Source organism: Astatotilapia calliptera, chromosome 18 (genome assembly GCF_964374335.1).
Source record: "Astatotilapia calliptera chromosome 18, fAstCal68.1, whole genome shotgun sequence".
Lineage (NCBI taxonomy): Eukaryota > Metazoa > Chordata > Actinopteri > Cichliformes > Cichlidae > Astatotilapia > Astatotilapia calliptera.
Window position 1 is genome coordinate 17,584,008 of NC_137439.1, and position 13,080 is coordinate 17,597,087.

General features: G+C 42.9%; 1 protein-coding gene across 9 annotated transcripts in view; it reads left to right on the forward strand.

Annotated features, from left to right (window-relative positions):
• adgrl2b.1 (adhesion G protein-coupled receptor L2b, tandem duplicate 1) overlaps positions 1-13,080 on the forward strand; it is a 90,678-nt gene that overhangs the window by 24,949 nt on the left and 52,649 nt on the right. For all 9 annotated transcript variants that reach the window (XM_026150943.2, XM_026150947.2, XM_026150945.2 and 6 more), the window contains exon 3: positions 11,620-11,833. In XM_026150943.2, coding sequence (XP_026006728.2) covers positions 11,620-11,833 — 214 coding nt within the window. The remainder of the gene's footprint in view (positions 1-11,619; positions 11,834-13,080) is intronic.

Genomic DNA, 13,080 nt, shown 5'->3' on the forward strand with positions numbered 1-13,080 from the left:
TTATGACAGTTTAATTTCAAATGTTAAGCGGGCCTTAAATTTCAATAGCATCTCAGAGTTGTTCACTTCACACCCCTTACGGTAACAAGTTGTATAAACAGCGGACCAGATGCCCACATGACGTCGTCCTTTCTTAAGTACTGTCTTCATGTGTATTCTTTCTTCTTTCCTTTATCGTTTTCTTTCCTCCGGGCAGGCTAATTCAAATAATAGATGAGCCCGACGTACAACCACAAAGTACTTTTCCTCCGATTCTAAACTTTTGGATTTGCTCAGTGTAAGTCGCTGCTTCACAGGAGGGTTCAGCTGTCATAACAAAGTAATGCATTTAATCTTGAAAGGAAGCAGAAGGGTTTCAAATAAAATCAATTCTACACTATAGGAAAGCAGCCGAGTCCCCCCCCCCCCTTTTCTTTCTTTCTTTGTATGTGAGAAGGTGTTTTGGATCTGAGACAAAATTATTTACGGAGACAACAAGAACCTGTCGGATTTTAGTGTTCCCAACACTTCTGAATAGCTGGAAGGCACGTCAGGACTAATTTATTTGAACAAAAAGCTAAACAAACATGCAAAAACAAAAGCAGCTATATAGCATTAAACACCAAAGGGAGACTGTGCAAAAGCAACAAAAGCAGGTTGCTGCTATGAATACCTGCAACTTTTTTTTTTTTTTACACTGCCACTCCAGGCGTTTTTTCCCCCCTGTTATCACAGCATACATTTTGGGCACTAATTTGTTAAGGACAGCTTGATGATGGCGACGCGCAGTGCATGTACAGAACAAGGCCATTTGAACAAAAACCTGGTTGTTGTTAGAGAGCGAGGGAGGCTACAATTATAATTACCCTGTGTGAAAATTGTTCAAAAATGATGCATTTGTCTCTACCTGTCTTTGTCGCTCCTTATCAGAACTGTCACAACAGCTCAGGTCTCACATTTTTGTTACTGCCGCTTTACACAGTAAATGGTGGTGTTAAAACTAATGTTGACAGTGGGGAAGGGATGGCAATCAATAAAAGAAATTACAAAGGATTCGGTAAAAACGAGCTTTTCGTGGCTCAGTTGTGCGTTTCGCTGCCTTTGCCGACTTTCAGAAGCGTCCTCTGAAGTCAGAGCGATATTTAAATATGACCTGGAAGTGGGTACGCTGCCACTGGTCTTATTTAATTAATTTTGCATCGCTAATGGTCATATATGATGTGAATCAATGTGTTTGATGTGTGTTGGGGTTTCTGTCTCTCGGCGCCTGCAGTCTTACTCTCACTACAGGCCATGAATGCTTCTCTGTTGCATTCACTGTATTAGTAATCTCCTCAGGCTGAGGGTCTGTGTCATAGAGCACGACCGCACATTTTCTTTTGTCTAGGAATTAAATGTCACCTCAGGGTGGGTCACCTGCAAACAAAAGGCCACCAGCCGATTTGCAGGTATAAACAGTCTAAGATAAGGAAGCCCTCTCCTGCCGTGCAGGAAATTGAATAAGTACACTGCAAAAAAAAGTCAGAGAAACAGCTAAGCACAAAGAACATTTTTGTTTGCCTTGCTCTATCAGTATTGACCTCCTCCTTGTAGTGTATATCCCTATTGAATGTGCAAGGCACAATGCCCTCATCGAAGATGAGGTGCAGGAAACTGTCTGTCATCAAGCCTCCCGCCACCCCCACCCCCCCACAGCAATCTGTGCATCTCTTATCAGTGCTCCTGTTTTCCACTCGCATTCAGCGGTATGCCGGTGGAAGGGAACGGGCAAGGTCATCACGCTCAAGTCAATCAAAGTGGTCAGTGTTGCAGTGATAGCAGGGGGCTATTGCTAAGGAATGTGTTCTTTTTTTTCATTGACTTTCCCGGTAAATCTGAAAGGCTTCAAAGGCCACAAAAGCTTTCTCTGTTGCCCAGTACAGTACGTATATATAGATCCACGACGCCCAGAAATCTTTTATCAGGAGTAATGGCTGCCAATAAAGAGGTTACTGCTCAAAGGCACTGAAGAAAATACTCAGAAAACATTTCTTTTTTGTGTCAAAGTAACAATTTTTCGATAGAACTCAATAAAGCAAAAAGACCTCAAGCCAGAGCATTATACAACCAAATACCCTAATAGATGCAGAGCCAGCACTTCACATGCCAGCAGATAAGCTAGTTTAAAAATTGCTAGCTTTGCCGCTTTTGTCCAGTGACCCTTGCAGATGGTGATCAATATTATGTCAAAACTGAAGTGAAAACAAGAAATACTAACAAGGAAGGCATTGTTGCCCATAAAATGCTAGCGTTCTGCTATTACATGCTTGGCGGGTTAAGAATTCTAATGTGGGAGACACACTCCCCTCGGTGGCACACATTTCTGAACAGAAACTTCAAAAGAGTTTAGGAGCGTGCTGATCCCAAATCAGTAGAAAACAAAAGAAGCTGCTTGTGTCTGGTAGCTTGAAATTCTTTGCTATTGCCTCATTTGATGTGCAGTATCCACATGATGAATGCTGTGGAGTGGCTGCTGAGGGTCAGTGATGCTTACACTAAACAACAACAACAGCATTAAAAAGAAAGTGGTCATTTGTCTTCAGTGTCACATTTTTTGGCATATAGGTAGTAGTATCCCGCTTCATTCTGGACCACCCCGCGAGTGGGAGTTCTCCCATGTTCAGAAATTTTCTGGTGCTGGTCTGTCAACGCTATTTATATTACCGCTTTTATTTTGCAAGCACACATGGGTGTGACCAACACATTTTTTGAATTATGATGACTTGATGTGCCAATCCAGCCCTCGTGCAAAATATCAAATAGAGTAGGAGCTCTAGCAAGATGAACACTGTTCAATGGATCTCAGGATGCATGCTGAAGACATTACTGATTTAAAAAGAAATCCCCCATTAATCTAACCCAGCACAGACTGAGCTTTAATTGCGTTAAAAACTGTATGTTAGTGTGCACTGACTCTGCACTAAATGAAAAACGCATGTCAAAATAAAAGATGCATGAAAGGGTTTTTCAAAAAAATATATTTTTCTCATGCACCAACAAAAGCCTCAAAAGAATATTGTGCTGGGATGAAACAGAGAAACACAATTTCATGCCAAAACGAGTACTAAAATTGCTCTGCACCACCTCATCTGCATAAACGCAGCCTGAGTTACCACTCCATCCACTTCGCCACAAGTGGGTTTTTTCAGATATACGAAAATACCAAAATGGACTTGTTACAAACAGAAGTGATAGAAGTGTGAATGTGTTAAAGACTACTGCAGGCTGGGAGTCCGCGTGAAGAGTAATTCCGCGTCTCTTATCAGAATTGTCGCTTCATTATCGTCTCAAGGCCCTGATCTCTGTCCCTTGTCATTCTTGTACTCTCTGACTCATTATTCGTGTCATCCGTGTTCCAGTTGCAGCCTTTTCTGACACCGTGTCAATGTGACGTCCAGAGTAAGCCTCCTGGGCTGTGCTCGGTACAGGCAGGGCTGAGTGAAGGAAGTAGGGGTTGATTAGGAGGGAGAAATGGGGAGATTCTGCCACAGCAAACAAAAACAGAGACACAAGCATGAGATGGAGACAATCCCACATTCTCCTTCATTTTCTCTTCCCCTGCTTCCCCCCCTCAATCCCCACCCTCAGGGGGGCACCTGACTTACTCCGAGACATTTTCTTGAGTGGAAAATCCAGCTGGGGTTTAAGTGCAGGGGTAAAATATGGGCTTTAAGGGGGAGTTAAGCATCACTCAGGGCAGATCAAACCTGTGAAACTATTCCCTCGCTGCACCAGGGAGACTTGCTTTAAGTCACCTCTCTTTCTTTGTGTTTCATCAACTCCCCTGAAGAGATGCAACAATATGTTAGATATTGAACAAGCAATGAACTAATTCTGTCAAAGTGGCACTCTCCCAGGAGCATATAGGATTTTTTTTCTATCTTCCGAGTCGAGCATCTTTTTCTAAAATGTTTAGCCTTCGTGACAGTTATTTGTAATTTCTAAGAAAAGCCTTGTTTGCTCAGTAGACAATACAAGGTGTCGAATTATGCTTTCCTTTAATCTGACTGATGTATCCATGGACCAAATAAAACAAGACATTCCATTTAGTTCCATCTCTCCAGCTGAAAATTCCCTGTCATGACGTGCATTACACGCTGACCCTCTTTGCATTTAGCAGATTATTAGTAATGTAATGATGCCCCCCTCTTCCCGAGCTGCTTGTCTTTGATGTGTGCCCACGGGGTCAGGGTTCATCCTACCAATCGACTGAGGAGCGAACCCTGATTTTCTGAGGCAAATTAAGACAGAGTCATTATAGCCTCCACTTTCTGATTTTTTTTTTTTTTCTTCAGTTCTTGCCCCATGAGGGAAATTCTTCATCTGCAGTCTTCTGCAGCTGAGCCGGCTGTTCTGAAGAGGCAAAAATAATCCACCATGTCGACTCGCATCACTTGTGGCAAAACTGAAACATTTTCTGAGAGTTTTGTAATCCCAGAGAGTGATTTCTGCAACATCAAAATAAAGTAGGCTGTGCATTTCAAGTATTTTGTTTTTGCCAGAAGTTACATCCTTAAAGGTACAGTCAGTTAATTTTTTTTGAGGTTATTTAACAGAAAAAAAGGATACCGTACTTAAAAATCTAAGTATTAATTACAAACTTGTAATTAATCTATTAAAAATTCATGGGAGCAAGCGTTAGTCTGTGGAAGGTGCCATGTTTACCCACCATATTTGAATACAGTGGCCAGGAAGGACGTCTCCTTTCTGACTGATAACGTTTTACTCATGTGTCTTGAGACCGACCACATACGCAGCAGGCCAAAGTCAGAGAAAAGAAGTCCTAGGTGTTTTTGTGCTGTAGAGGGACATTTAAACTCGTGCCTCTAACTTCAGACGCTATTTAGGATCATACCTATGTTTTACCATCGGAGAAGGACTTCCCTTTACCAAAGAACTAAAAATCCTAAACAGGCTTATTTATTCCTGATATTGTCACTATTTCTTATTGTTAGCAGATTAGACATGCAAACCTCCCACCCATCTCCGCTGACAATGAGCCAGCTAAACGACAACAGGAGCTATAAGCTAAAAATCCAGTTAGGGATGTTCTTTCCCCCTGATAAACAGTTTGATTATATTCTTATGTCACATAACAGTTTATTCAGTAAACATCAGAGTAAAATGTTAGATCCACTTCAAGACAGTTTCACTAACGCTGGCTAACAGCAGCTAACAGCAGCTAACAGAGGCTAACAGCAGCAAAAAAAAAATGCCAGTGCTTATAAACAGAGAAGCTTTCATATCCTCATCAACACAAATCAGTTATTGTGAACTCTCCTGTTGCTCCCTCGCTCCTGTTTCAGGGCCAGTTGCATGCTGTTTGATTTATGGAGGACTGCAGACAAGCATGTTTGCATGGGTTACGTAGCCTTCTGTGCAGACAAATACCAATGCAAACTAACACAAATGCAGTGCCATAAAATAGACTTAATCCAGGGGTTTCCCCACATAGAGAAGTTTAGTAGTGCATTATGTGTCTCCGTTTCTGCTTTGTTTTGCATATAAAGTAATGGTTAACTTGAGTGTGTATAAATTGTTCTTACCAAAGCCTGCAGATGTGTACACGGTTGGTCAGTTGGACCAGTTTTGTGTTTAGATTCCTTGAATTCACAGAGGGGGGGGAAGAGGCTTTGAGCCAGATGACTGGTTGTCTGCAGCTTTCTATTCAATTCAAATGATTTTGACAGACCAGGACAGGCAAATGGTTAAAATGATGGAGTGAACATGTTAGTCTCTACATGTTACAGTCAGTTTTAACAAGCAGGATGATATCAGAAAAAAGCAAATGAAGAATTATAATATTATTTTATACAATATGTAGCAGAAACAGCTTTCTGGCATTGATAAACATCAATAACTGTCTTTAAAAGTCACAATGTGTCATTTCCACATGTTATATATGGATTTAAAAATAGGATTGTTTTATTCAGTGGTCCTTGGTGAGCATGTTGACAGATTTTGTTAGTTTTGAAAAGAGCAAGAAAAATCTATTTAATTTTGTTCAAGTTTCAGTTGGTAAAGATGGGAAGCCAAGATATTAAGGAAGTCTTTTGGAGTGCATGGACCTACATTGCATTGTGTAGACTTCATCCTTTGCATGGGACTGTAAATGCACTGTAAGTGTTTTCTCCATGAAGAAGAAGCTTTGAGGTTTTCTGTTTTATTTGCTGTGGGATCTTGTTGGGCCAAAAGATGCAAAAGCCAGATCCTGCCAGCAAGTGTCTCTCCCACACACTCACACACACAAAAGGGTGAGAGGTTGGGTACCCTGGGAAAATCTTGAAAAGTTCTTGTGCAGCTAAATTTAATATACATTTTGTTCTGTGGCTGGCTTCCCTGGTTTGTGCCAGGTCATTTTTAAACATAAGCGGAGTCTTGCTCCATGTTAAAAGTGCGATGGTGTCATCACCTTTACACGGAGCGTCTGCATTTCACGATGTTTTCGTTATTTATTTATTTTTAATGAGAATTAAGACCGAGGCGAGGAAAAAAAACCCCTACTTTTTTCTATTTATGGTTTTGCTGCTCCCGTTACAGAGGAAATATTACATGGCTGCATCAGGTGTGATATGGATCTAGCGCACTCTAAATGGATCCACCTGAGGAGTTAAGAGGCAGCAGCGGTGTCTGTCACGCTTAGCCTCAGCAAAATGACAAATCCTTCTCCTTAAACCCCCTCAACGAGACATGCACCAACATGGAGCACGTGATTTCTTTTTCTCCCCCCACCTCCTCCTCCTGATCTCTTTCTTCGCCTCAATATAAGAAATAAATTTAAGAGATGAATCAGAGAAAAGGCAATGAGCAAGAATGCAAAAAAGAAAAAAAAAAAGTGGAGATTTTTGAAGGGGGAGTGCTGAATGCGTGTACCACCAAAGAGAAAAGGGATATGACTCAGAGCGCTTCATCTAACCACAAATGGACTCGGTCCTATATTGCCAGTTTCTATTTTAAAATTCTTATATCGGAATCAAGAGTGTCTGATAGCAGTTGTCTGGGAAAGGCGGGCGTGGTTTGTGGTCTTGTCTGACACTGTCTTTAGAAACACTTCCCAGCAAAGGTGGACCAGAGCTGGGACTTAAGTGTCATGGGAAACGGTGCCATATGTCCACGTTGATTTCCCGGTGTTTCAGCGCGTTTTGACAGTTGGAATGAAATATGATCTGCCGGTGGCGCAGCGAAGAGTTCTCGGGGTGTTGTCTGTATTTGAAAAGCAGGTGTTACTTTGTAAATCCCAAATCTCCTTTCTCATCTCCCACCTCGCTCCCGGCTTGTCTCTCACATCTGATGGGTGGTCATGTTCTGCATTTGGGAACATTTTAGGCAGCATCGCCGGATGCCTCACAAATTGAGGGATGGGGAAATAAAAAAGACTTTGCCTGCTGCCTTTGGACCGTGCAAGCTGAATTAGACCCAACTTTTGAGTTTGTTAGTTGAGAGGCATGTGCATAGACAGCAAAGGGTACTTGTGTTTTAATTAATACATGAAAGAATTACCGCAGTGGTCTCTTGATTTTTTTTTATGAGCTATTTTTTTCCCTCTCCTTGGCCAGCAATCAGAAAGTTCCCCTGAGCAGATTAGAAATACTTCAGTAAAGAACAAAGAAGCTGGGAAAAAAAGAGGCAAAATATTAAGAATTCAAATGAGACTTTATTATTTTCTCCCCCCCTTCCCAGTGAATATCTTTACTCCACTAGAGCAAAACCTGCTCTGTGACCACTCGGATATTGGATTATGGATGCATCTCCCACCGTTGGAGCAAAAGCTTGACTCCGAGATTTGCTCTTTCTTCCAGAGATGTCGGCTACCAGTAGTATGGGGAATGAAACAATATGAAAAGACAAACAATCCTGAAGTACTCCTGCTGTGACCTCTGTGGGGGCACTCTTATTTGACTAAAGGCTACACCCTCCTTTATGCTGTGGAGAAAGCGTCCCTGTCAAACCGAAGCCCAGAACAATGGGGGCCAGCCTCGGGGAAACAGGGCCATTTGCATGCAGCTGTTTGCCGTTTCCCGGACCACAAAGGCCAATCAAAGGATCCTTAATGGAGGATGACAAGCGTCAGCCAACGCCTTTGCTCTCTGTCTGTGCCAGCCCTCGCCGCTCTGTCTACCCTCCCAAAGTGGCCCACGTTTTGTTTTTTTTTTCCGATCAGGCATTCCTTAACTTTTTTTCTCTCTCTCTGTCCTGATGCCGTGGCCTTTGAAGGGTTAAAGGTTGGTCACGACAGCACTCTTGAGAGGGAATGCTCAGAGCAGCAAAGATCACCCCGAACATGTGTGTTACGGTCTGCCGCGTGCAGTCGCCAAATGGCGATACCTCGACACCAAACCTCCATTATCTTTTCGCTTCATCTCCAGGGTTTTAAGAGCCACGGAGTGTAAGTCTGTGGATGGTTTTAGATGCACCCATCTGAGCCACAGTGCCACTTCCAATTTCAAGGGTGTTGATAGAAAACAAAATATGTATTATGAGGGGGATTGTCACCAGTGAATTATAGGCTGTCAACTGGAGAAGCCAAAGAAGAAGAAGAAGAAGGAGGGGGAAAAAAATCACCCAGAATGCAACATATTGAGAAGCAGTCCCAGCCCTTGCTTTGCTCTCTTGAGCTCAATAGACAGCTTAGCAGGCAGGTCAGGGGGAGGAATCTGAAAAGCTACTTTCCTCTCGCAGTCACTCACTGACCAGAATGCATGATAAGACTTCATGTCAACAAGGCCAGGAATAGAGATCACAGCCAATTATAGCCAAGTCAAAGTGGTTACCATGGCTAAACATAATTCAACTCTCTCAATAATTTTGCCATTTCAAGTTAATCTGAGGTACGGATACATTTGGAGCAGTCTGTTCTCTGCAGTGTTTGTGTTATGGATTTTTCCTGCAGTTTTCTCTACACCGTTTTTTTTTTCTTTTTTCTTTTTCCTGCAGCTGGTGCCCTTCTGTCGCAATCTTCAACTGCTGCAAAGTTGAACAGTCAAACAAAGCACAGAACGCGAGATGAAAAGCTTTTCATGCCTCCCTAAGACATTGACATTTGTGCACACAAACAGTCTTCCCCCTCCTCTCCAGAATCTCGCAAAAGTTGTTTAAACCGAGAAAATCAACACGAAAGGATACCGACACCCAGAAACCTCTTATTGCCACAAGGTTTTTCCTTCATAGCCGTGTTTAAATCCTAAGATCTTAAGCGAAACCCAATTAAGTCGACCGAAAATATTTTACTTTGAATTCGGCTCTGTTCTTCTTCCTACAGTACCAAAAAAAAATAAAAAATAAAAACCATTATATGTATTTTAACTTTTTTAGACAGATTTGTCATTACTTGCCCAATTACAAGTTGACAAGACGGTCATTAATGAGGCCGAGACTATCTACAGTTTGGAAAAGAAGCAATTTGTTCTTTAGGCCGCCAGTACGGTCTAGATACTCCCCCTAATTGATGTACTGTTAGCCTATAACCAGAGAAATCTATACAAGCGAGGGAGGAGGATGCCGCCGAGGCACAGGCCTAATCAATCGTTAGGCTTCTGTTGACAACAGCATGCTATCATGCCATAGCGGTCTGATAGATAGGCAGAGTAGTCAGTGGACAACCAGAGAAAGGAGGTTACAAAAGGCAGATGGCGTGTGCGTGCGTGTGTGTGTCCACGAGGGTGTTTCAGCCGAAAGACTCGTCTCCCTGCTTAGAATTTTAAAACCCAATGAAATGCATTCTTTCTGTCTGTCCTCTCTAGCTGCCGTGATAAACCCGTCACTCCTTCCATGAGGAATGGCAGGCAGACCGATCATTAGTCTTTGCAGCAAAGCCGACGACTTCTCTCTGTGTTTTATCATCCGCCATTCTGGACAGGTTTTCTGAAAGGTTTGGGTAATTGTAGTAGTTATTGGGAAAGATGGAGTGACCCCGCAGCCCTCCACTTATGGCTCGGCTACAATGACGTCTCCTAATGAGGTGATAAACAGTCCAGCTAAGCAGAATCTACTGGCCATTAGATAGATCATGGTATTATAATGAAATGTCTAGTGGCCGAATGCCAGAGAATTTATACCATTAGTTTCATATTTTGCTGTCCTGCTACCGCTTCTAGTGTGTGCAGGAGTTTTTCCTAATGCACAATGACTTTAACATTATATTCTCAACAGTGTGTGTTTCACAGATGTTATTTTTTTTGTCTGTTTGCTGGTGTGACATGTACAGAGTGACATAGAATATCATTATAACCGGGGCCAGGCACAGCGGGCTGGAATGGCTAGCAGACGTGTGTGTTGGGGTTTAAGGGTAGGAATTTCAAGCCCGAATCACTTCAGCTTTGAGCAGTTCAGACAATGCTAATTGCATCAGACCCTGACTGTCAAAAGTGTGAGGATAATTAGAGTGAGGGGGCAATGTGAACCCGGGGTGGTAAGTGTTAGTACATGACAATGCTCAGAAGCCAATGGGAGCATGGAAAAAGGTAACAGGCTGAAAGGAGGGCTAATTAGGAGAGAGCAGTGCAGAAAATACAAATGGTAGCTGCCCCCTCAGGGGCCCACCATTGCTGCAAACAACGGCGATTATTGGCAGTTCATGCAGCGCTCTGCTTGCACTTCTTAAATGGAACACATTTCCATGTTCTGCTTAGATTTTACCTAATTGTTTTCTCAAAATTGCAGACAGTTATGTTTTTTTTTTCTTCCTTTCTCTTTCTTTCGTTTTTTTTTTTTTTTTTTTGTAGTTCGGATCATTTTAACCCCACATAATGGATCTTTTTCTTTTGCTTTCTCCAGTTTTGTTCCCTCTCTCTTTGTAAATCATATCTGTGGCTCCACTCTATTCGTGATGCAGCAGTTTATTACTTAGGGGAAGAAAAAAAAGTTAGAAAACGAAATGCTGAGAAATAACCTGTCCCAGTGTAATTTGCTGAAAGGAGGCAGAGATTTGAATGAAATAGTTAATATTCCCCTTAAAGCAGAGCTATTTGGCTGCGCTCCATCTATAGATTTTTCCTCCTGTGTGGACTCCAGACTGTCCCCTGTTCGATTGCCGGCACTGTAAAATGGATTATATTACACTCCTTTCTGCTGGGATTTTTGCCCTTTTTCCTCCTCCTCCTCTTCTTCTTCTTCTTCTTCTTCTTCTTCTTCACAGAGCAAGAAAAGCAAAAGAAACAAATGCTGGGGTGGAGGTCTCTAACGACTGTAAAACAAACTATTCTCTGTCCAGTTCAGTTTGGCTCTGCGGTGGTTGTTCTCTATAGGTGGAGACCTTCCGGATGCACTGTGGCCTTTGTATTTGCTCAAGAATTTATGAGGTTACCATTGGTCTCCAGTGATTCAAAATTTGATGTCTTAGCCAAAAGGCTTAGACCACAAAGCGATGGAGACATGAATTGTTTCGTCTTTCCCCGGTCCTATATCGCGTGTAATGGCCCTTCTGTTTAAAACTGTGGTAAACATTGGACTGCTGTTGCCTATTTATTTTGCGCCAGCGGATTTTTACTGCATGATGTGTGGTCTTATTGTATCAAGAGCAGTGATCCTTTTAACTCGTTCTTTTTTCCCCCCCCTGATTTAATGTGCTTCTTCTCTGTCTCCGTGCGTCTCACCCTCTGTCAGGGTTCAGCCGAGCTGCCTTGCCTTTCGGGCTGGTCCGGAGGGAGCTCTCATGTGAAGGATATGCAATTGATCTCCGCTGCCCGGGGAGTGATGTCATTATGATCGAGACGGCCAACTACGGCCGGACTGACGACAAGATCTGCGATGCTGACCCGTTCCAGATGGAGAACGTCCAGTGCTACCTCCCCGACGCCTACAAGATTATATCACAAAGGTAAAAAAAAAAAAAGACAAAACTCTGTCATGAAAGGGCGGATCTTATTTCACAAACACAACCAGGAGCTGAGGACTAAAAGTAAGGCTCTCGTTTTTTTGTTTTTTTTTCCTGTTCCCCCTTCTCTCCGCGCCAGACATTCCCTCGCACAAAAGAACTGTTAAAATTATCGCCCCACTCGTGCAGCCACCTACATACCGGACAATTAATCGACATCTCACCCCTTGTTAAATGTAATTTGTTCGTCCATTGACGAGATTATGTAGGTGGCATTTGAAATTTTCGAAAACTGGGGCGCACATTAATTCTTGACAGGCAGGAATTGACATCCGTGCTGCAGAGCTCTTCAAACCAGCTGCGCGTTGTTGCCTCTGTTTGAGTCATAATCAGCGTAGCTCAGAGAACTGCGAGTCACATGAACACCCTCTTAATTCCCTATCTGGAACATTGGGCTTGCTTTGTTCAAACACTTGTAGTGCATTGAAGTGGCTTTGCCTCAGGTAGTGAGCAATGCCCATCATCATGCCTTTTATCCTGGTTACCCTCTCACAGGATGCTGCCTCTCTGTCAAATGACATCACAGCAACACTTTAGCTCCACTGCTGCTTACCCCTAGAGGAGTGTGTGTTTTTAAAGGGCACTGGATGAACTATTCATAAATAGTAACCAGCACAGTTCATCTTCTAATGCACTGCTCTGTCTTTAACCTGCCCCCCCCCGTGCACTAGCTTCTGAGCATCATCGCCCACCATCTCAGACCTCTGGGATTTTTCCCTGCTTCGCTCTCTTCTGTATTTACTCCCATGAGGGATAGATCAAATCCAGCAATCTTATTCTGTCTTTCTAAATTTACAGCACCGCCTCAGTACGCTCACATAGTAACATGCTGCTGACAGTGTCCATGCCCCTCGGTTTGACTGCAACCTGCCACACTGTGCGCCACATCTGTTGACAAGTCAGACTCTCACTCGCCGAAGCTACACTTCAAACTTATCTCAATTGAAGATTCCCTGGAGGCAGTGTGCGAGTGAAGGCTTTGAGAAGAGTCTGCACCACAAGCCCTTAACCAGAATTATTCTAATGATTCAGATCAGAGGAAATGGGCTCCTGACCGTAATTAAAGTTGATGTGATAACTGGGGATGTTAAAGCAGTCACAAAGCTTTGGCAGACACTGATCAGCCCTCCTTCAGTCTGCAGGAAACCAGAACAAGAACAACTAAGACAACATTGACACAGACTCCCCTG